Source organism: Mauremys mutica, chromosome 6 (genome assembly GCF_020497125.1).
Source record: "Mauremys mutica isolate MM-2020 ecotype Southern chromosome 6, ASM2049712v1, whole genome shotgun sequence".
NCBI classification, from domain to species: domain Eukaryota; kingdom Metazoa; phylum Chordata; order Testudines; family Geoemydidae; genus Mauremys; species Mauremys mutica.
This window is the reverse complement of record NC_059077.1, coordinates 32,395,254-32,416,056: the sequence shown is the minus strand read 5'-3', so window position 1 is coordinate 32,416,056 and position 20,803 is coordinate 32,395,254. Positions and strand designations below refer to the sequence as shown.

Here is a 20,803-nt window from a genome sequence, read left to right as displayed (position 1 = left end):
CTGTTTTCATAATGTAATAAAAATACTGTAATGATAAATAATAAATAGTGTGTAATAAGCATGTCATAAAAACAATTATTTCCAAGATCACTGCTTTTATAATTTATACTCAGGTAAAGGAGAAAATCCCTGGAAATATTCATTTTTATGAGGGAGTTCGCGAGACTTGACATTTTAGTGAAAGAGGTTCACAGATTGTTAAAGTCTGGGAACCACTGCTCTAGGTTTAAATGCTTATCTGAAGTATTGTCATCGAGTGCTTTCCTATGGGTCTCTGCAGGCTGGATTGTGCAACACTCCTAAGTCTGTCAAACATATTGCCCTATATGACCCTAAAGGTTGTAAAGAAATCTAAAAATGTGCAGAGAATATAAACTGAAGAGGTTGTCTTGAATTTGCAAGCATCCCTGAGGTCCCTACTTGTTTTAACAGGTCGTTAACTCCTAAAGATGACAATTAAAATGGCAACAGTGTTCAACATTTCACTGCTGGTAATTTTTGAACCAATACATAGCACTCACACTTATCCACAAACCTACACTGCTCCCAACACCTTCATAGAAGCCAAAAGCCCTATTTTTCCCCTATCCAGCTGCCAACCCCCCACCATAAAATTCTACAAGTTATGTGTTGTTGATAAAAATACCTATGACACGTTAAAAACTGAAAATGCAGAGACATTATAAAATAACTGGAATTTAACATTAAATAGAGGGTCCTGTCCTGGTTTATTCTATTCCATATTTAATTCAATTATTTTTAATTTTAAAAAGCTGCTGTAAGATTTTCAGTTTGCTGCATCAGAGTGCACAGAATCCAGGGACCCTACCAAAGAATATAGATCCATCTTGAGTACATTTGGGCCTTGGAACTCATCCTTCAGTGTTCAGAGATTCATTGATGGTTATTCAGTATGATACTTCTTCACCAAGAGGATATTTTAAATTAAACAGAGTTTGGACTCCTCATGATAAGAAGTAAAATTAAGTGTATTCTCATTTCCCTTTTTCTAATGTAAGGACACTTAACAAAAAAAAGGCATCTCACTGAGTTTAATTAACCAAGATATTCAAGCGACTTTTTTCTCACCTAAGACCAACTAACATAGAAGTTACAAAAGGTTTACCACAAAAATGGGCCAAAATCGCAAAGTTTGGACCTGGATTTGAATCGTTCCAAAGTCTGAAGAGATTCAGATCCAGGGTTCAGTTCAGACTTATTTATAGTGTCAAATTTAAAAATGTCCCCCTCCCAAAAAACAAAACAAAACTGAGAATGAGAGGAAGGGCATGACAGTTTATTTGTGGAAACTGTACCATTCTGATAAGGTTGTACTGTATATAATATAACAGCTTCATTTTCTCTTGGATATGAACATTTCAGTACTGTTAAGTTCCTAAAATCTTTAATTGGACCAAGGTAATTTTCTGAAAAGTCTTTTAACTGCTGAAGCTGAATGAATTTGATTACAGCCTCATATAATTACCACATAAATATTTATTAAAACAGTATCTGGCTTAACCAAGCATAGGCTGAAACTCCGAACCTAACCCACCACTCTCTTAAGTACACCTCTACCCCGATATAACGCGGTCCTCGGGAGACAAAAAATCTCACCACGTTATAGGTGAGATCGCGTTATATCAAACTTGCTTTGCCCCCCCCATTCCTTGTTCCCTGACCGCCCCCTCCAGAGACCCCCATCCGAATGATACCCTAACTGCCTAGTTTCCTGGCTTTTGTTTGTTTTAAGCTAGCTCTTTACATGTGTGTAAATTAAATTCAGTTTCCTTGGTTTTTGTTTACAGGAAGGAGACAAGATAAAGGAAAAATGTTCTCGTAGTGACCTTCAGAAAGTGAACTGGTAGGTTAAGGATAAAGTTTAGACTGATTTCCTTGGTTTAGCTCAGACAACTGTTATTTTGAGACAGTGTTTGTGTGTGTGTATACACACAATCAACTTTGCAAAAATCCTTATACAAAAAAGTAAGACAATAGTTTAGTTTAATTTCTAACTGGGTGTTATAAATATAATAAATGCTTCCTGTTTCCTAGTCAGTTCAGCCAAGACTGCTTTCAAACCATTTATACCACTGAACATCTCTGAAAATTTGTGACTTAGTAAACCAGTGAATCACAGTGGAGTCTCAATTGACCATGTAGGTCTGTATTTGAATTTACACTGAACCAACAGCCAAACAATGAGCAATCATCTCCAGCTATCAAGTACACAAACAAGTGCTAGTCACTTTGCCTGTATACACGGTCCCTTGACACATTTCATTCCTCTGCTTCCATTAGATTAGGTCTCCAAGTCTCTACTCACAATAATGTATTCTAACATAAAACCCCTCACTATGTAATCATGGTAAGAAAGGGAATACAGTGGTGCTGTACTCTTCGCTTGTATGTTTAAGGTTCTGGCAAATGTAATAAATAGTCTTCATTTTCAATTCTAAGAAAGTGTGAATTGATTTTAAATCCTGCTTTTTGAGCCAACATTTATCACAGGACAATACTTGCTGTGCCAATTAGATGGTGGCAGCTGATTATTTCAGTCAATATGAGATTTCATAATCCGTTCCTGTCACAGGCACCAACCCTTCATTCAGTCATAAAAATGTGGCTTACTAGAAAAGGAAAAATCAAAAGTCTAAAGGCACAAAGTCGCATAGCTGCTCTAGTAGGAGTTTGTAAACAGAGAATTGGTTGAATATAGGAAATCCAAATCTAGGAGAATAAAAAGGCATCTGAAGCAGGCTTTTATCTAGCCAGCTTTCTTAAAGACCCAAAAGGTTTTGAGGTCTACAAAGTATGCACTAAAATATCATACTTCAAAAAGCAATAAGGCAAATAGTATAATCATTATTTCAAAAAAGTTACAATGGTAGTGTAGGCATAAACAGCATAACTTAGTTACAATGTGTGGTACTGTTTCTATTACATAGCCATATTAACCATTTTCTTCTTACTTAATTAGAGATTCAGCTGGGACTCCAGATGAACACAAAACCATTCTTGTACCACCAACAGTTGGCAACAGTTCCTCCATAACAGCGATTTTTACTCTGCTACTTAAATCACTCTCATATTCGGAACAGTCCACAATTCAAAGTTAGGAGATTAAACACTGTCATACTTGTGAAGAGCTTCTTCTAACTTTTGCGTCACTTTTTGGAAAAAAAGTATTTGCTGTTTTAAGAAATGTTGCATTTGTGACTTAAAGTCCCTCACTCGAATTTGGTGGAAATGATGAATTTCTGCCAAGGTGGCAAAAGAAATAATGTTACAGCGATCTTGAATACCATCAGCCTTCTGGACCTCCATCTTCCCTTCTTCCACATGCCGCTTACTCTCCTTTACTTTGGTAAGGGCTCCTGTATAAAGAACAAAAAAGGAATATTGAACTAAATAGATTTAGTTTAAACTAAATAGACTGAACTATAGATTTAGCTACTGTACTTTATCAAAACATCTCCACTTGATATAACGCTATCCTTCGGAGCCAAAAAATCTTACCACGTTATAGGTGAAACCATGTTATATTGAACTTTCTTTGATCCACCGGAGTGCGCAGCGCCCCCCCCCCCCGAGCACTGCTTTACCGCGTTATAATCAAATTTGTGTTATATCTGGTGGCGTTATATCGAGGTAGTGGTATATATTCAAATACTCTGGCATACTAAAAGTCCTTTCTCTCTCTCGCTTTCTCTGTTACACAGCTGCAGATGTGTACTTAAATCTGCAATGCGGTTATTACCTACCTCTCAGGCATTTCACACTTCTAGAAACTTGTATTTAGGATAACTTAAAACTCATTAGCTGTAAAGATACACAGCTGTAAACACAGTAATATCTGTGCCATATACTCTAGCTCTCAAAAATATGTAAACAATAAAACTGTTATCAGTGCTTTCTTACAAAAGTTTAACTGAAAAAAAGAGGAACTCATGTCAGTGACAAAGGTTTAATAAATTTAAACAAACTCATGAAAGAGATCACTGAAACTGAACTACTATGCTATAGAACAGTGGTTTTCAAACTGTGGGTCATGACCCAGTACTGGGTCACGGAATGTAAGGCACTGGGTCACGGTGGCTCTGATCAGCACTGCCAATGAGGCGGTTAAAAGTCCCATCGGTGATGCTGCCCAGCTAAGACAGGCTAGTCCCTACCTGTTCTGACACCGCGCTGCGCCCCAGAAGTGTCCAGCAGCAGATCCGGCTCCTAGGCAGGGGAATGGGGGGCACTGGGCTCCGTGCACAGCCCCTTCCCCGACCACTAACTCCACACTCCCATCGGTCAGTTTGGGTGGTGCCTGCGGGCAAGAACCGCCTAGGAGCCTCTTGCACGCCTCCGCCTAGGAGGTGGACCTGCTGCTGGATGCTGCCGGGGCACAGTGCAGTCCGCGGAGCCAGGACAGGCAGGAAGCCTGCCTTAACACCCACACTGTGCCGCTGACTGGGAGCCACCTGAGGTGTAGACATACCATAAGTAGCTGTAGTCATAGGGTTTTACCAATACAGAGTTGCTCTAAATACCTCAAAAATTAACTATGGGAAGCATTACACAAGCAACTTTTTCTGATTGGATTGACAGATAATGAAGAAAATAGCTAAAAATAAGCTAAGATTTTATTTTGCTAAAGTTGGGTTGTATGCCCTATCAAACCCAGGGCGGCTATAAATACTATATTTATATTTCAGTATCTTAAATCAGTCAGTATGCTTTTCAGAGAAAGATAGAGAACACTACATTAACAGTGGGGAAAACAAAATATTGCAAGACACTGACTAGACCAGGGGTGGCCAACCTGTGGCTCCGGAGCCACATGCGGCTCTTCAGAAGTTAATATGCGGCTCTTGCATAGGCACAGAAACCAGGGCTGGGGCTACAGGTGCCAACTTTCCAATGTGACAGGGGGTGCTCACTGCTCAACCTCTGGCTCTGCCACAGGCCTGCCCCCACTCCACCCCTTCCCACCCCCTCCCCTGAGCCTGCCGTGCCCTCGCTCTTCCCCCTCCCCCCAGAGCCTCCTGCACGCCACAAAACAGCTGATCGGGAGGTGCGGGGAGGGCGGGGAAGGGGCTGCTGGGCAGGGCTGCTGGTGCGGGGGAGGCGCTGGGAGCGGTGTAGGGGGAGGGAGCTAATGGGGGGTTGCTGACGTATTACTGTGGCTCTTTGGCAATGTACATTGGTAAATTCTGGCTCCTTCTCAGGCTCAGGTTGGCCACCCCTGGACTAGACAGATGAATCCTAAGCCCACATGAAAGCCATTAGAATAGTCTTGAACACACAGAAGTCAGACTACATACAAAAGAAGATGTCATTAACAGACTTATCTTTTCAAATTTCAGTGAGTGTTCAAATATACCATTCAGCCCTTATGTTCTGTATAGTGGGGTTAAATACTTAATACACAAAGAACCTAAAAAGTTTATTGCAATATATTCCTTTAAGAGCTAAGAAATACAGAGGTAGATATTAATATCTTTCTCCCTCACCCAGGTGAATACAGGGCAAAGTACACTGAAGCAGTTCAGGCTAACTATCAATAAAAACAGATTAAAATACTGTTCCTGGAACTGGAAAACTTCCACTAGACATACTTGGTTCTGGTCCACACTGCAGACCTATATCAGTATAATTACGTCGCTCAGGAGTGTGAAAAGTCCACAACGTAGTTATGCCGGAAGTTGTACTAGAGCTGCTCTGCACCAACTCCTACAACTTCAGAGCTGCCATAGCTCGCATAGATAATACATTACAATGAAGAGGTGGGTATTGCACAAATCAGCTACTAAAACAATCCATTGGTCTCATATCCACTCTACCCTGGTCCATCTAAAAAACTAAACCAAACCCCCTGTATGTGAGGAACAGCGAGCTATGGAGCACATGCCTATGCCTATAGACTGTCCCCTTCCAAGAGTCAGGTAGAATATACTTCTAAATCTCCATTGATTTCAGTGTTCTTTGCAAGCAATGACACTTCTTTCAGTGCAAAGAAAAAATGTAATTTGGGGCTTGTGCAGAAAGAAGCTAGATGGAATTGTTTAATTTGATCATACTATAGTTGCAATGTGGGAAATATTGTTATGTGAGATACAGAATATTCAAATAATTATCTTTCAATTTGATTTTAAAAACCTTACACACCAAGAGTCATTAGTATTGCTAGTTTTTTAATACTCACTTTATAGCACATGCTCTCCTCAAACAATTCCACAGTAATACAACTTCTCTATAATCTATAGCTCACACATAAACCAGACAATATTATAAGTGTAAAGAGTTTTAAAGTTATATTGATCATTAAAAACAAAATATAATTAGAAAAAGGATCCTAAGTAGAAATTTTAGCATAATTGATATTGTTGACCTAATGCAGCAGGATTCATGCAGGTACTATAACAGAATTCTCCATTAACATCTAGAATAGATTATAGCCGAGGGTCAGCAATATATGTAATGAGTGCATATCCTTACACACGAACTTGCTTGCTTTTTAAAAATTCATGGATTTAGAATAATATAAGAAGAAAGCAATTAACCTTCAACTAACCTAAAAAGAATAAAAGGGAAAAAAAGTCACTTTGATCTCTATTTGATTACCAAAAACAAAGGTTCTATTTATTTTTAAACAGCATTAAGCATAAAGCAAACTGACATTCACTCTATAACATAATTTAGTAATGAGTTAAAACTGAGCCTAGTGAAATTAGTCCTAACAAAAACTGATTTGCTTTTGCATGCTCAGTAATAACATCTTGCAATTATGTAGCACATTTCAGCCCAAAGGGACTCAAAACACTTACTATAGCTCCATTTGGATCCACACAGATGGACCCAGCCTAATTGATTACAATGAGGCTCTGCTCAAGGGATGTTAAGGTCCACTCATGCAGATGCAACTGCAGAACTGATTGGGGGCTATAACACTGATATATAGTCACATTTGGGGCTGATCACAGCATGGTATACTGCTTGATAACAACTAGGGAGGGGGAAAAGGCAGAGAAAGTTTGGCCAGGGCAAACCTTTACTTTTTATAATTTTCTTTAATCTAAAATGCTGAGGCAAAGCAAAGATCATCATCAGGCACATTTAGTAATCAGGCAGGGCTGCAACACACTTTAAAAAAAAAAAAGGTCTGGAAGAAGTCATTGAGCTAAGGTGCATCAGGACATGAAGACTTCTGCTTAGTGTATGGGGGGAGGGGAAAAACCAAGATGTTAGGATCCTTAAGGTATGGCATAGAGAATAATATGAAATATATTCACAGCAGTACAATATAATAGCAGTATTAGTATATTAGCAGGAGGGACATTACAATGGGGCTGATCTAAAATTGTGCACACTGATGCCTGTGCAGATATTAATTTTGGCATTTCCTAACTTTTTGAGTGCTTATTTTGCAACCATAACATTCTTTTAATATATTTTTGTGTGTAATAGAATATTCAATCCATTTCATTTCTACATATAGTACCATTGATCCAAAGTATAGGATTATTAGCAGGAGAGATGGACTAGATGACCAAAATATTTCTTTTCTACTTCCAGCTACTACAAATCTAGAAAAACTTGCTTATGCCTCTAAAGCTTCTAGTTTAGTGAACTGAGCTTTTGTTATCCAGCTTTCAATTCAAGTTCTAGGTGATTTAGGATCAGCCCTCAAATAGCAAAGAGGAGGGCATGGATCAAAAGCACTAGAAAAAACTGCATCATCAAACTGAAAAAAGGAGGGGAAAAATGATGGAAAGATGGAAGTGCTATTTTTTGTAATCCTCAATCCAAGGTCCAATGCTAAACAGTTGGATGTTCAACGGATACCCCTTAGAGGCTTAAGGACCACAGGTTCCAGTAACAAAACCTCATGCCCTGATAGGGGGAGGGATAGCTCAGTGGTTTGATCATTGGCCTGTAAACCCAGGGTTGTGCATTCAATCCTTGAGGGGGCCATTTAGGGATCTGGGGCAAAAATCTGTCTGAGGATTGGCCCTGCTTTGAGCAGGGGATTGACTAGATGACCTCCTGAGGTCCCTTCCAATCCTGATATTCTATGATGTTTTATTGTAATGAAAGAGGAGACTAGAGAATGCAATGATGTAACAGGATTTAATAAGGAAGATTTATAATTATATTACTAGCAGCCAAGAAGATGGACAATTTAAAATTCCTTCCAGAAATAAATGCTTCCAGTTGTGAAACATATAACAAAAAGTTGCAACATCTGGTCCATATAGAAGCTCTGAGACAGCAAAACAAAAAGTAGAATGAGACAGTAAAAGGGCTTGCAGTGCAAATGTCTGTGGCTTTGAGCAGAGGGGAAGAGACAATATAATTCTCAAAACAAAGCAAAGAAAACCATAGTGAACATTGTTCACATCAGGACAAAAATAAGTATTTTCCCCCCTTTTACATTGAGGGTCCTTATCACATTAGAAATGCCAAAGGGTGCACAAGCTATACAGAGAATGTATCATTCACTACTGAAACAGTCACCTGTAAGGTAAAACAATAATGCATTAACAGCATACAGCAACAATACAAACTGTTCAGGATCATGGGAACAACCACAAGTGAGTGGTGTGATAGACCGGGGCCAGTTGGGAACAGCAGAGTAATTGAAGAGAGATATACTGGTCACTGGATAAGCAGTTTTTTGTTCCCTGAGTGACCAGAGATGGGGCTGCTCCAGGCTAATGAGAACACCTGACTCCAATTAACCTGCTAAGAGTCAGGTGAGGCAGTTAAGCACCTGACTCTAATTAAGGCCCCTCTGATGCTATAAAAGGGCTCACTCCAGTCAGGCCAAGGGAGAGGAAGTGTGTGTGAGAGGAACTAGGAGCAAGATGCTGAGAGTGAGTAGGCATGCTGCTGGAGGACTGAGAAGTATAAGCGTTATCAGACATCAGGAGGAAGGTCTGGTGGTGAGAATAAAGAAGGTGTTTGGAGGAAGCCATGGGGAAGTAGCCTAGGGAGTTGCAGCTGTTGTGCAACTGTACCAGGAGGGACTCTAGACAGCGGCAGTCCACAGGGCCCTGGACTGGAACCTGGAGTAGCAGGTGGGCCTGGGTTCCCCCCAAACCTCCCAACTCCTGATCAAACACAGGAGGAATTGGCCTGGACTGTGGCTTGTACCAGAGGGGAAGGTCTCTGGGCTGTTTCCCAACCCACAGGGTGAATCTGTGAGGTGAGCAAATCTGCCAATAAGTGCAGGACTCACCAAGGTAGAGGAGGAACTTTGTCACAGTGGGTATACATTTCCTCTGAAAGATAGCACTTGAAGCAGCAGTGAATATTTTCTGACAGCATGGTGAGTCTTTGGTTCACTACCAACTTACAGGAAAGTGTACCTACTATCAAATCACCAATACCTGGTATTCCTAAATTGTCCCACCAAACTCTGGTTGTAAGAACTGACAAGGTAACACACTAAGGTCCTCTGACCATAATATTTCTGTCTTATATTGGCAACTGAGCTGTGATTCTGCTAATATAGTTCAAGATGGACAATTTGAACAAGATCTATTTCAACATGAGCGAGAGATAAGTGACAAACTAAAACTAGTCAGCTTGCTTATTATAACCCTGTCTGTTTTCAGCAAATATCAGATCTTTATCAGTCAAGTGAAGTCCTTACTTTTCAAATTAGAGATTTCTTTCAAAACAACTGTACAAAAAGTATGTAACATGAGAAGCAGGGGCAGAGTTCCAACAAGAAAAGTGCTACAGGAATATCCTCCTCCACATTATGGTACCAATACTGCTATTTTATGCAATACCTCTTTTTTTTTTTTAACTGGAACTGAAGAAAAAAGTGAGGAAAAGAAACAACAGTTGAGTGTTGCATGTTTTGCCTCTCATATAAGACCATAACCAGGCTTATAGAGCTTAGCTGTTCCTAAAGAAACTATCAGCGTGGCATCCAAGCCAGGCAACTTGGGAAGAGGACCAAACAATCACTCACTCAGTGCTCTTTTCTGAACAAGATAATACATCAACTTCAAACAACCAATGGACACATTTTGAGTGAGTAGTAAAAAGGCAGTAGCCACAGAATGACAGAGCTGGGAAAAATCAGGGGAGCTTGCATGTTCTGGCCTTTGTATCAGTGAAAAGTATGGCAAAAACAAGGAATGCCACATTCCTGAATGCCTCCTTTTGAGAAGTCCACCAGCCAATGAGCTTCAGCAGGAAATCCTCCCTGATGAGTCTGTCCAGAAGTACAAAGGTTCTTCAGAAATACTGCTCTCTCAAAAGCAAACTAAATTAGTCAGAAAACATGATGGTCTTTGAAGAAATTCTAAATTTAACAAAGAATATCTTTCAGTGGTTACAACTGTGAAATCTTGTGAAAATAAAAAGGTCTGTGTAATGATCCCTTATCCAATCAGTAAACTATGCAATACAACTTGGTGGATTATTAGAGTAAAATAATATATAACTTTTTGCTGCCATCAAACTGACCCTTATTTTAAATCTGCAGGACTACTAGTAGGCTTCCCGGATTCCTCTTTGAATGCTGAATAGTGTGCTTTCAAAGTGGTAACCTTGAATTCTAACCTCTCCTTTCCCTTGCCTGCCTTATATTAAAACAAGCCATTTAAAATAAGGCCATTTCTACCACGTAAGGAGAATACAGATATCCATTCACTTACCATATCACTTTTATGGTATTGTATACAAAGTTGCAAAAATGAAAAAGGCAATTTGAAACAGGCTCACTTTTTTTTCTTATCTAGGATCCAAACCCTCAGACTATTTTACTGCAATGTCTGGCCTAGAGTTCTGAAAAGACAAACACTTGGTAGCCCATGAATGCATACAGGAAGCTTGATTTACCTTTCACTCTCAGAGGACAACTGAGTTTTTATGTAAGGTATTCATCCCATTCACTAGAAGATTCTGAGAGCAGAAGCGACCTCTCAGCAAAGGCTGAGAGCAAATTAACCTTAAACTGCCTACTCGTTCTTCACAGAAGAGCTACCTGAATCTGCATATTAAGTTTCCTCAGTAATAGCAGCCATGATAAAAAGGGACAGAGTCCTGTGGCACCTTATAGACTAATAGACATATTGGAGCATAAGCTTTTGTGGGTGAATACCCACTTTGTCAGATGCATGTAGTGGAAATTTCCAGAGGCAGGTATAAATATGCAGGCAAGAATCAATCTAGAGATAATGAGGTTAGCTCAATCAGGGAGGATGAGGCCCTCTTCTAGTAGTTGAAGTGTTGTTCACACCTTGGGAGGAGAAACTGCTTTTGTAGTTGGCTAGCCATTCACAATCTGTGTTTAAGCCTGAGCTGATGGTGTCAAAATAGCAGCCATCATATCCACCCCAAATTCACAGTCCACTGTTTATCATAAAGGATTTAAAATCCCTTCTCCACTGGCAAGTGCACAGCTTCCTTGGTGAGCATAAGGTCCGAAGTAAGCAATTACTGCAAAAGTGAAGACATTATACAAATATAATAATTATAGTCCTTACAGTTGCAAAGAGAGCCCACTGAAACAGACCAATACATCCAAGCATTGTTGTCTTCCTGAGTCTACAGAGAGCTCCAGTTCCTCTGCTACACAGGTTTGCCAACCAAAAGAGCCCCAAACTAATCCAATTCTAGACAATGTTCACAGTGCTATTGTACCTGTGTTAGTCCCAGGATATTAGAGTACTTCACCCACTCTGTCTATCTCTTACTGGACCAACTTCCGTTAGAGAAACAGACAAACTTCTGAGTTACACAGAGCTTTTGTGATCTGAAGAAGGGCTCTGTGTAGTTTGAAACCTTGTCTTTCACCAATCCAATGACGTTACCTCACCCACCTTGTCTCTCTAATTCTAGACACTCATTACACCTGTGCAGTGAGGTGAACCATCAAGAATTATGTCAATTTCATGTTGCCCCTCACACTGCTCAGGGATACTATACATGGGTTTACAATAATAAAGTTTTAGCCTCCACTCTAGTCAGCTTCCTCACATTAAAAGAGGAATATTAGCCATTCACATGGATATTGTGAGGATTCACATTCATTAACATTTGTACAGTACTTTGAGATCCCACAAACAATGCAGTTGAAGCTAAATATCGTCAGAGGGCCTTTTACAATTCCCATTTACTTTCTTAAAATGGAATTTAAAAAGAGGAATACTGTCCTCTTGCGCTTCAAAATGAAGGTATGAAGTGGTACAAGGGATTTCACTACTGACGGACTATTTGCTTAATGTCATCAGCACAGATTAGAGAAATTTGCTCATAGTAAATGAACATCTTGCATATTCTGTACATTAACCAGGTTATATGACAAAAAATAGCTTAATAGGGTTTTTTGCCTTAAGTTGAAAACAGAAAACCTCTCTCAGCCTTAAGTGTTGAATAGACAGCAAAGCTGTCATAATGAAAAACAGAGCAGAGTAATGAAGAAGGAACCAATTACTACCCTACCTAGAATCATGTTTTGGAGTCAAAAGGGTTATATACAGAGCAGTAAAGACACCCAGGGCTGGCCCAGCTGACTTGGGCTCGTGGGGCTTAGCCTAAGAGGCTGTTTAATTGCAGTGTAAACAGTCAAGCTTGGGCTGCAGCCTGGGATCTAAGACCCTCCGACTGTACAGACATCTATGCCACAATTAAACAGCCTGAGTTGGCTGGCACAGGCTAGCCACAGGCAACTAGCTGCACTATACACATACCCACAGAGAAGGAAGCAACTTGTCTTCAACACCACAGGGTGAAAATAGTGACTTACCTCTTCAGAGCTAGCCAACAAAATATATACACCCAGACTTTTTAAACTGAAGATGATGCTTTTCTCCATGAAGGTGGAAAATATAAGAGGAGTTCTATCTTTCAGAAAAGGAAAGTGGCCTGCGCTTCAAAAGGCAGTTGTACAAAGGTTACAAGTTCCTGCAAACTATCTGGCAGACACAGGTTTAAAAAAGAAAATAACTATCCACCTCAAAATCTTGGTCCTGCATGAGGATACTTATTTGTTTTTGTTCTTTAAACTCCCATGTTCCCTTGTTGGAAAAATAACTCTTACAATGTTAAGCCCAGGATCCTGCAAAGGCTTTTGTGGGAAAAGTTACTCACATATGTAAATGTCTGCAAGACTGGGGCCCAATTCAGCATACTAACATTATAGAGTCTGCAGTGACATAATAGTTAAGTGTGACTTTTTTCTTTTTGATGCCTGCTTGTTCATCAACTGCTCACAATGATATTAGAAGAAAATAGTTACACTCAAAAGCTGAAAGGACTAATGTTGTACTAACCATTTAAATTTGTACTGTGATTCACTACTCAATGATCAGATCAGGTAGGGGATTGCTTACATTGGGTGCACTTCCAGTCACAGCAGGTGTGATGTTCATAGGAAACTGCTACACATATTTCAGTGCAAAAGGTTAGTAAAATCAGCTTCACACCTAGATTCAATTCAGATACCATGCAAATAATAAAAGGTGATTGATGGAGGGGTTTAAAAGTTCTATGGTTTCCAATTTTTTTCTAGACTTAATGGTTACATTAATTCAGTTTATATGTAGCCAATTAATGATGTAGAGAGCAGATGGTGTCAAATGAGTGTCTATTTTTAAAATGCCTAATGTAAATAAAAATTTTACATATGTGATTGTAATCCTGTCCTTCCCACACTCCCACTCTTCAAATGTCATTTGTCTTCTTAGGAAGTAAGCTCTTTGGGGCAAGGGCAGTGTCTTGATAGCCCCTAATACAATGGACTCTGAATCACAACTGTGGTCCTTTGGTGCTACAGTCATATAAATATTAAACACAGATTTAAGAGACCTCTGCAGATATATTTAGTATCACTGATTACCTTGTGATGACTGATCTCCATTCTGCCACTATGCCTCATCTTTATTAAAAGTACACTTGACAATGTACATTATCAATGGAAACAGCTAATTCGAGATGAAATATTTCCAAGTCCACAAAGGTAAATATACCACTTTTGACAAGTACTATCACCAATAAGAATGTTTAATTAGTCTAAGCTGCAGTATAAGGCTAAACAAGTACCTCAAATTAGCTATAATGACTGCAAGTGAGAGCAAGATAATGAAAGGAACTCTAGAGAAATATCAGCCTATTGAACATTTTACCTCCAGCTACAAAACAGAAAAAAAATAAACTGCTGTGCAACAATAGTGTGTAACAAGCTAGATTGGTTTGCTTTTCAGTTTCATTCAAAATTTAACTTCAGCCATTTTAAAATAAATGTATATACTATCCTAAGCTATGCTAGACCTAGGTGTCATTTTCAGCAAAGGGTCTTGTCCTGCAAACATTTAAGCACATGCTTACATTTTACTCACAAGTAGTACTATTGACTTTATATGCAATATGCCTGGACAGGCATCTATCATACAATAACCTATTCTTATATAGCACTTCTCAGCAGATCTAAAAGCACTTTACAAAGGAGAGCAGTATCATCACCCCATTTTACAGATGGGGAAACTGAGGCATAAAGAGGCGAAGTGATTTGCCCAAGGGTCAAGTACGCAGCAGGCCAGTAGCAGAGCCAGAAATAGAATCCAGGTCTCCTGAGTTCTAGTCCAGTGCTATATCCACTAAGCCACATTTTAGATGGCAGTGTGCTAATGGTACAACAAAAGCTCCAGCTAGTTGCTGCTGTTTCTATTTTCCTTTCTTACTCATGTTCCCTGTATTGAATCTCTCTTGAAGTGTGTACCACACCCCACAGGTTGGCATTGCTTAAGTGTCCAGTTCTAAGATTGGCTGCCTTTTCAAGGGCCTGTATACAGTCTGAGATTTTATCTTTGACACCATTTCAGACAATGACCTACATTTTCAGAAGTGACTAAGGACTTTGGGTGCCTCAGTTTGAGTACACAACTTGAGACATTTTAAATGGGCCTGAATTTCAGCAATGTTCAGCACCCACCCTCTGAAAATCAGACTACTATAAGTGGTCTCAAATTAGGCAACCAAACCCACTATTCACTCTTGAAAATATAGCCACTATGTCTTGCAGAAATTGTACAGTTTATGCATAATCTGGCATACGGTATCTATATATGAATTCATAATCCTAAAGCAGCACATGAACAGACTGATGGTCTCAAATTCCAGTATATAGTTCTTAGCTTCTCATGTCTCTTGTGACATGAGGACTTTGTGTTTGACAGTGTCTATGAAACCACACTACATGACTGATTATACTGGCCTGGACTGGCTTTTTTCATGATCAGTTGTCTATGATGAGGGCCCTACCAAATTCATAGCCATGAAAATTGTGTCATGGATCAGGAAATAAGCCCTGTGAAATCTAGCTATTGGAGAAGAGGCAGAAGTGCAGGGCTGGAGGCACCCCAGCCAGGGGCTCTTGGGCTCCAGCTGCTAGTCTCTGGGCTGGGGAGGTCTTCCCCTGCACAGCCACTCTCTTGGGGAGGTCAGACCCACTTCCGGGTACCTCCCCCTGCTGCAGGAAGCTGGGCAGCAGCCCTGGAGCTTCCTGCAACCGCAGGAGATTTATGGAGGTATGTCTGACCTCCCCCATATTTCTGGAAGCACCCCAACTGGGGATTCCTAGCTGCTACTCCTATCCCTCCCCATCCCGGGTGGGACTAGCAGCTAGGAGTCCCCAGCTGGAGCACTCCCAGCAGCACAGGGGAGATCAGACACCTCTCCTTCTCAGGGAACCTCCTGCAGTTGCAGGAAGTTCTGAATGCCACCCTCACTTTTGTGCTGCCATCCCGCTACAACAGCTTTGCGACCCCCGCTCCCAAACTCCCTTTTGGGTCAGGACCCCCATGGTTACAACACCATGAAATTTCAGGTGTAAACATCTGAAAACATGAAACTAATTTTCAAATCCTATAGCTGTGAAATTGACCAGAATAGACCGTGAATTTGGTAGGGCCCTACCTATGACAAATCTTTGTTCTTCCAGGATCTGAAATGGCAAGTGTCTGTTACTGTTTTTTTCCTCTGAAGAGAGCTGATCACTACTTAGATCAGGGGTCTCAAACATGCAGGCTGCATGAGGCCCACCACCTCTCCCCGTGCCCCCCCGTTATTTCCTGCAGCCACCAAGCTCCCCGCCCCCCCAGCGCGCCGCATCCCTGCTCCTCTGCCGACCTCCAGGCTCTTCCCTTAGTGCTTTCCATGAGGGACAGCGGAGGAGCGGGGAGCCACACGCTCAGGGGAGGAGGCAGAGAAGAGGCGGGCAGGAGCAGGGATTTGGGAAAGGGCTTGAACTAGGGACAGGGCAGGGCCTCATGGAAGGGGTGGACTGGGGGCGGGGCCGGGGGCAGTTTGGAGGTGGGTCAGTGATGTGGCTCTCGGGCCAATGTACTAGTCCTCATGTGGCCCTTGTGGTGATTGGAGTTTGAGATCCCTGACTTAGACTCAGGGCTCCCCAGAGGATTCAGGGGGCTTGGGGAAAAGCGGGGGAACTGCGGCGCTTGTACTCACCTGGCGGCGGTCCAGGTCTTCGGTGGCAATTCGGTGGGGGGGGGGGACGACACCTTCAGTCGCTCCGCGTCTTCGGCAGCACTGAAGGGCCTCCCGTCGCCGAAAAGCCGCCGAAGACCCGGACCGCCACTGGGCCAGGGCTCGCGGGCCTCGGGCAAATTGCCCCATTTACACCCCTCCCCTCCCCCGGCAGCCCTGCTTAGACTGTAAAGGATTGAGGGCAGAGACTGTCTTTTTGTTCCGTTTTGTACAATGGGGTGCCAGTCTATGATTGTATCCTCATAGCATTTAGGAGTTCCAAACAGCCAGGTCCTACAAGAAGGGACAGACATAGCTTCCTTCCTGTCACAGTGATGCCACTAAGTCTACCAGCACTTTTGTAAATGCTCTGACTAACTCAAAAGACAACTACCTCTATTGAAAGTGCTTCACCTATGGATGGCAGCAAAGGAATGTTCTGTGAGATAGAATAATAGAGATGTGCAGATATGCCCCCTTCAAATCTATGGAAGATCTATAGTAAATGCTGCTTTTATTGATGGCTACAATGGTGAGTGTCTCTGTCTTGAATGCTGATTTCCTCAGGAATTTATTGAAGGTCATCAGATCAGGTTGGACGGGTGAAGGCAGCAGAAGGAGGTAGTAGGGGCATGCTACAGTCAATAGCAGTGACTTGATACAGGGTAATGCCAATGAGGGGAATTTTCCAAAATAAAAAGATTAGCATAAATTTCCCCCCTCTCTTTCTTGAAATAATGTTGTCACTCTCGAAAATTTTAGTGAAACAAATCTGATTTAGATGAGTGAAAGACTCATAAAAGACACACAACAAAAACTGCCCTTGCACCAAATCTGGAAGTGTATTACAGTGATACCTGTAAACTCTGGTTCCTCAGATTTTACCAGAAATCTGTGATTCCAACATGGACTTTATAAATACCTCTCTCTTTCAAATCAAACTGTTTTGCCTTTGTTCTGAGGTGGTGGTCTAGAAAGCAAAAACTTGGGAGGCACGTCATTTAGGAAAAAACAAAAGATGAATTTTTCTACCATTGTGGGTGGCAATTCATGCCCTGCATCTTACTGTACAGAATGCATTAGGTCAGTTCCTAATGTAATCTAATCACTATCAGGGTCAGGAGTCTAGTATGGATAGCATCTGTACTGTAAAGTTAAGGTTATCTAAATAAGATTTAACATAAAAGTTTTATGTATGTGAAAAATGTTACTAGTTACACAGTTCTTTTACAGTATATGACAGGGGTGACCAAACTTACTGACCCTCCGAGCCGCATACAATAATTTTCAGAAGTTTGAGAGCCATAGCACATGCCTGCCAGGGTTGAGGCTTCTGCCTCATGAGGTGCCCCTGCCCCATCTCCCTGCTCCTGATGAAGCCCCTACCCCCACCACAGGACAGAAGCTCCCCACATCTGGTAGGACGAGAATGGTGAAGGGTGGGAGGGCTCCACAAGCCACAATTCAACTGCAACAGAACGTGGTTTGGCCACGCCTTCTATTGAAGGGTAGTTTCTTTCCCACCAATGAATCCCAGTGTCTTACAAACAACATTCAGAAACTCTGAAACACAGTTACATCTCAGGGCGAAGGTGGTAGCTAGGAGGACAACAGTGAACAGAAGAAGAGGAAGAATACGAAATTTTAACTAAGAACACTGCAGCAAACTATTACACTCACTGAAGTAGATCCTTAGGCTATGTCTACACTACAAGTGCTACAGCCCCATAGCTACAGCAACATCGTAGTTTAGACATCTACTACAGCCATCAAAGGGGTTTTTTCATCAATGTAGTAAATCCACCCCCTCAAGCGGCAGTAGCTAGACTGACAGTGCTGTATATACAGCTGGGGGGGGGGGGGGAGAATAGGGGAGGTGTGTTCATTTTTTACACCTCTGAGTGATTGACAGTGCTGTCTATACAGCTGGGGGGGGGGGGGAATGGGGGAGATGTATGAATTTTTCATACCTCTGAGTGATGTAACTAAATTGACCTAGAGTTTTAGGTGTAGACCAGCCTTAAGTATCCAGCCATAACAGACAAGACACCAGCTGCTTTCAATATCTAATTCAAAATCTTGCACCGTAAAGTGCACATAATACAAGGTTATGCTGTGACACCTCAAGCAAGTCATTCTTGCTGTGTGGCTCAGTTTGCTCATTTGTAAATGAGAATATTTCTAAATGGATTCTTGTAAATACTGTTTGTAAAGTGCCTTGACAGGTTGAGATGAAGGAATTATAACTGTATTATGTTCTCAGGTAACTTCAGATTAAATCTTTAAAAATCAGTTAAACTGTTTTAAGATATTAATTATACTAATAGATGCTTTTACAGCACTTAATTTGCAGGGTGTTTTATAAACAAACTCAATGATCTTCAACATATCTGTACCATAGGCACGTATTAATTCCCATTTTATAGATGAAGACGACTGTCTTGGGGCCCAGACCTGTGGCTTTTAGCCAGTCAGAATTCCCACTAAAGTGGTATGGAATGAAACTTTTGTATTATTGCATTTAAGCTCAGTGGCAGTTCTGCATGAGTAAATGCAGCAGGCTTTAATTGAAAACTATTGACACTGACTGAGCTAGGAGTTCCTGGTTCCTACATCTGACCACAGAGAGATAGAGACTGAATGTCATGTTCAAGATAGACACAGGGATGTTACCTTTCTGGACATGGATGATGTCTGGGAAGTTGGCCAGATGCCCCTGATATAGTGCTAACAAATCCATCACAGGGTCAAGGTCCTGTCGGGGCTGCTCTGCAAAGAATTCCCCAATGGCATCGTAAGCTTCCCCAGTGAAGGCAAGGGCTTGGTTGAGGTTGGCAGAAAAGGCCTGCTGGTCCAGCTCGAAGGCCTGGCTGAGGCCCCTGAAGGAGTGCCCCACCTTCTGGTACTCCTTCTTGAAACCAGTGACCTGCTTACGGGCAAACTCATTGGCGGTGTGGGTGAGCTGCATGGTGCTCTCATCCATCTTCTTGGTGAAGCTCTTGAAGCCATCCACCCGGCTCTCCACCTCCTGTAGATCCAGGGCAGCGGCAGGGCCGGTGGGGACGCTGATGGTCAGGAAGAAGTTGGCGCCCACCATCTCGTCCTTCTCGGCTTTGCGCTTGCCCTGCTTCCAGGCCTTCTCGTCGGTGCTGGGGCAGGTGAGGAAGTGTCGGAAGGCATCGCACTGAGCCAGCACCGGGTGGCTGCACATGTGGTCCATCCACCAAGCCAGGCCCTTGCGACGCTTGGAGATAAAGTCCTCCTCGAAACGGCCCGTGGCCTGCTTCTCAGGCAGGTGGGGCACGGAGATGACAGGGAACTTCTCTGCCAAGCGCCCGTAGAGCCAGTCAAAGTGCTTGTAGCGGCGGTGCACCTGCTGCCCGGTGTGGCTGGGTACCAGCTTGTAGGCGATGTAGCTCTTCATGCCCTTGAACTTGGTCTGCTTGGTGGGGTCCTCGATGGAGCACTGGAAGGGGTAGGGGTTCTCCTGCCACTCGGGCCCCCAGGGGCCCAGCACCACGCACAGCTTGTCCCCGTCCTTCACGAAGCCAGAGGCCTCGCCCAGCACGAAGGCCTCCCCGCCTGACTTCACGAAGGTGGAGAAGCGGTTGAGGTTGCGGCTCACCGTGGCTGAGCTCTTGGCCCCGCCGCCCGGGTGGTGGTGGGGGTGGCCGGGCTGCTGGCTGTTGCGGGAGCCCAGCGAGAGGTCCGAGCGCGTGGAGAGGCGGTACCGGGCCGAGGCGGGGCCGCCGCCCCCCGCCGCATCGTAGTCCGGGTAGGAGCTGCCCAGGACGCCCGGCTCGTCCGCCACCGTGGAGGTGTCGTCCCAGTCATCGTCCCAGTCGTCGTCGCTGCCCTGGCTGGGCTGGTAGGAGCCGCTGTAGGGCGCGGGCGGGAAGGCGGGCGGCAGCGGGAAGGGCTCGGCCGCCGCCGGAGGCGGGAGCTGCTGGACCGGGGGGTTGAAGGCAGCCGAGGGCACCAGGGGCTCGAAGCCGCCGGGGGGCAGGTTGGCGTAGCGGGCCCCGGCGGCAGGGGCGGGCGGCTCGGCGGCCGGAGCCCGGATCACCTGCACGTAAGAGGCCGGGAAGAGGCCGCGGTCGCCGTGGCTGTTGACCCCCTCGAGCCAGCCCTCGATGTCCTGCTCGCTGCAGAGACTCAGCACCTCGTGCTCCCGCAGCGAGATCTCCCCCGGGTTCTCCGACCTGAAGTCATAGAGCGCCCGGGCCCGCAGCGCCATGGCCCCGCCGGGCAGGGGCCGGACCCAGCCCTGCCCTCCCGGGCAGCCCGGCCGCTTCCCCGTGCTGCCTGC

General features: G+C 43.2%; 1 protein-coding gene and 1 long non-coding RNA gene across 2 annotated transcripts in view; one reads left to right on the top strand and one right to left on the bottom strand.

The window, feature by feature from the left end:
- The window catches only part of LOC123373125, a 14,536-nt gene extending 11,391 nt beyond the window's left edge, over window positions 1–3,145 (top strand). The window contains exons 2-3 of the long non-coding RNA XR_006580571.1: window positions 1,809–1,864; window positions 2,981–3,145. This is a non-coding gene — a long non-coding RNA (uncharacterized LOC123373125). The remainder of the gene's footprint in view (window positions 1–1,808; window positions 1,865–2,980) is intronic.
- Window positions 1,277–20,803, bottom strand: SNX18 (sorting nexin 18). The gene is made up of 2 exons (XM_045021940.1): window positions 19,168–20,803; window positions 1,277–3,377 (listed from the first exon to the last, which is right to left on the bottom strand). Exons 1-2 carry the CDS (start codon window positions 20,729–20,731, stop codon window positions 3,124–3,126), a joined length of 1,818 nt encoding a protein of 605 aa, XP_044877875.1. The 5' UTR covers window positions 20,732–20,803; the 3' UTR covers window positions 1,277–3,123.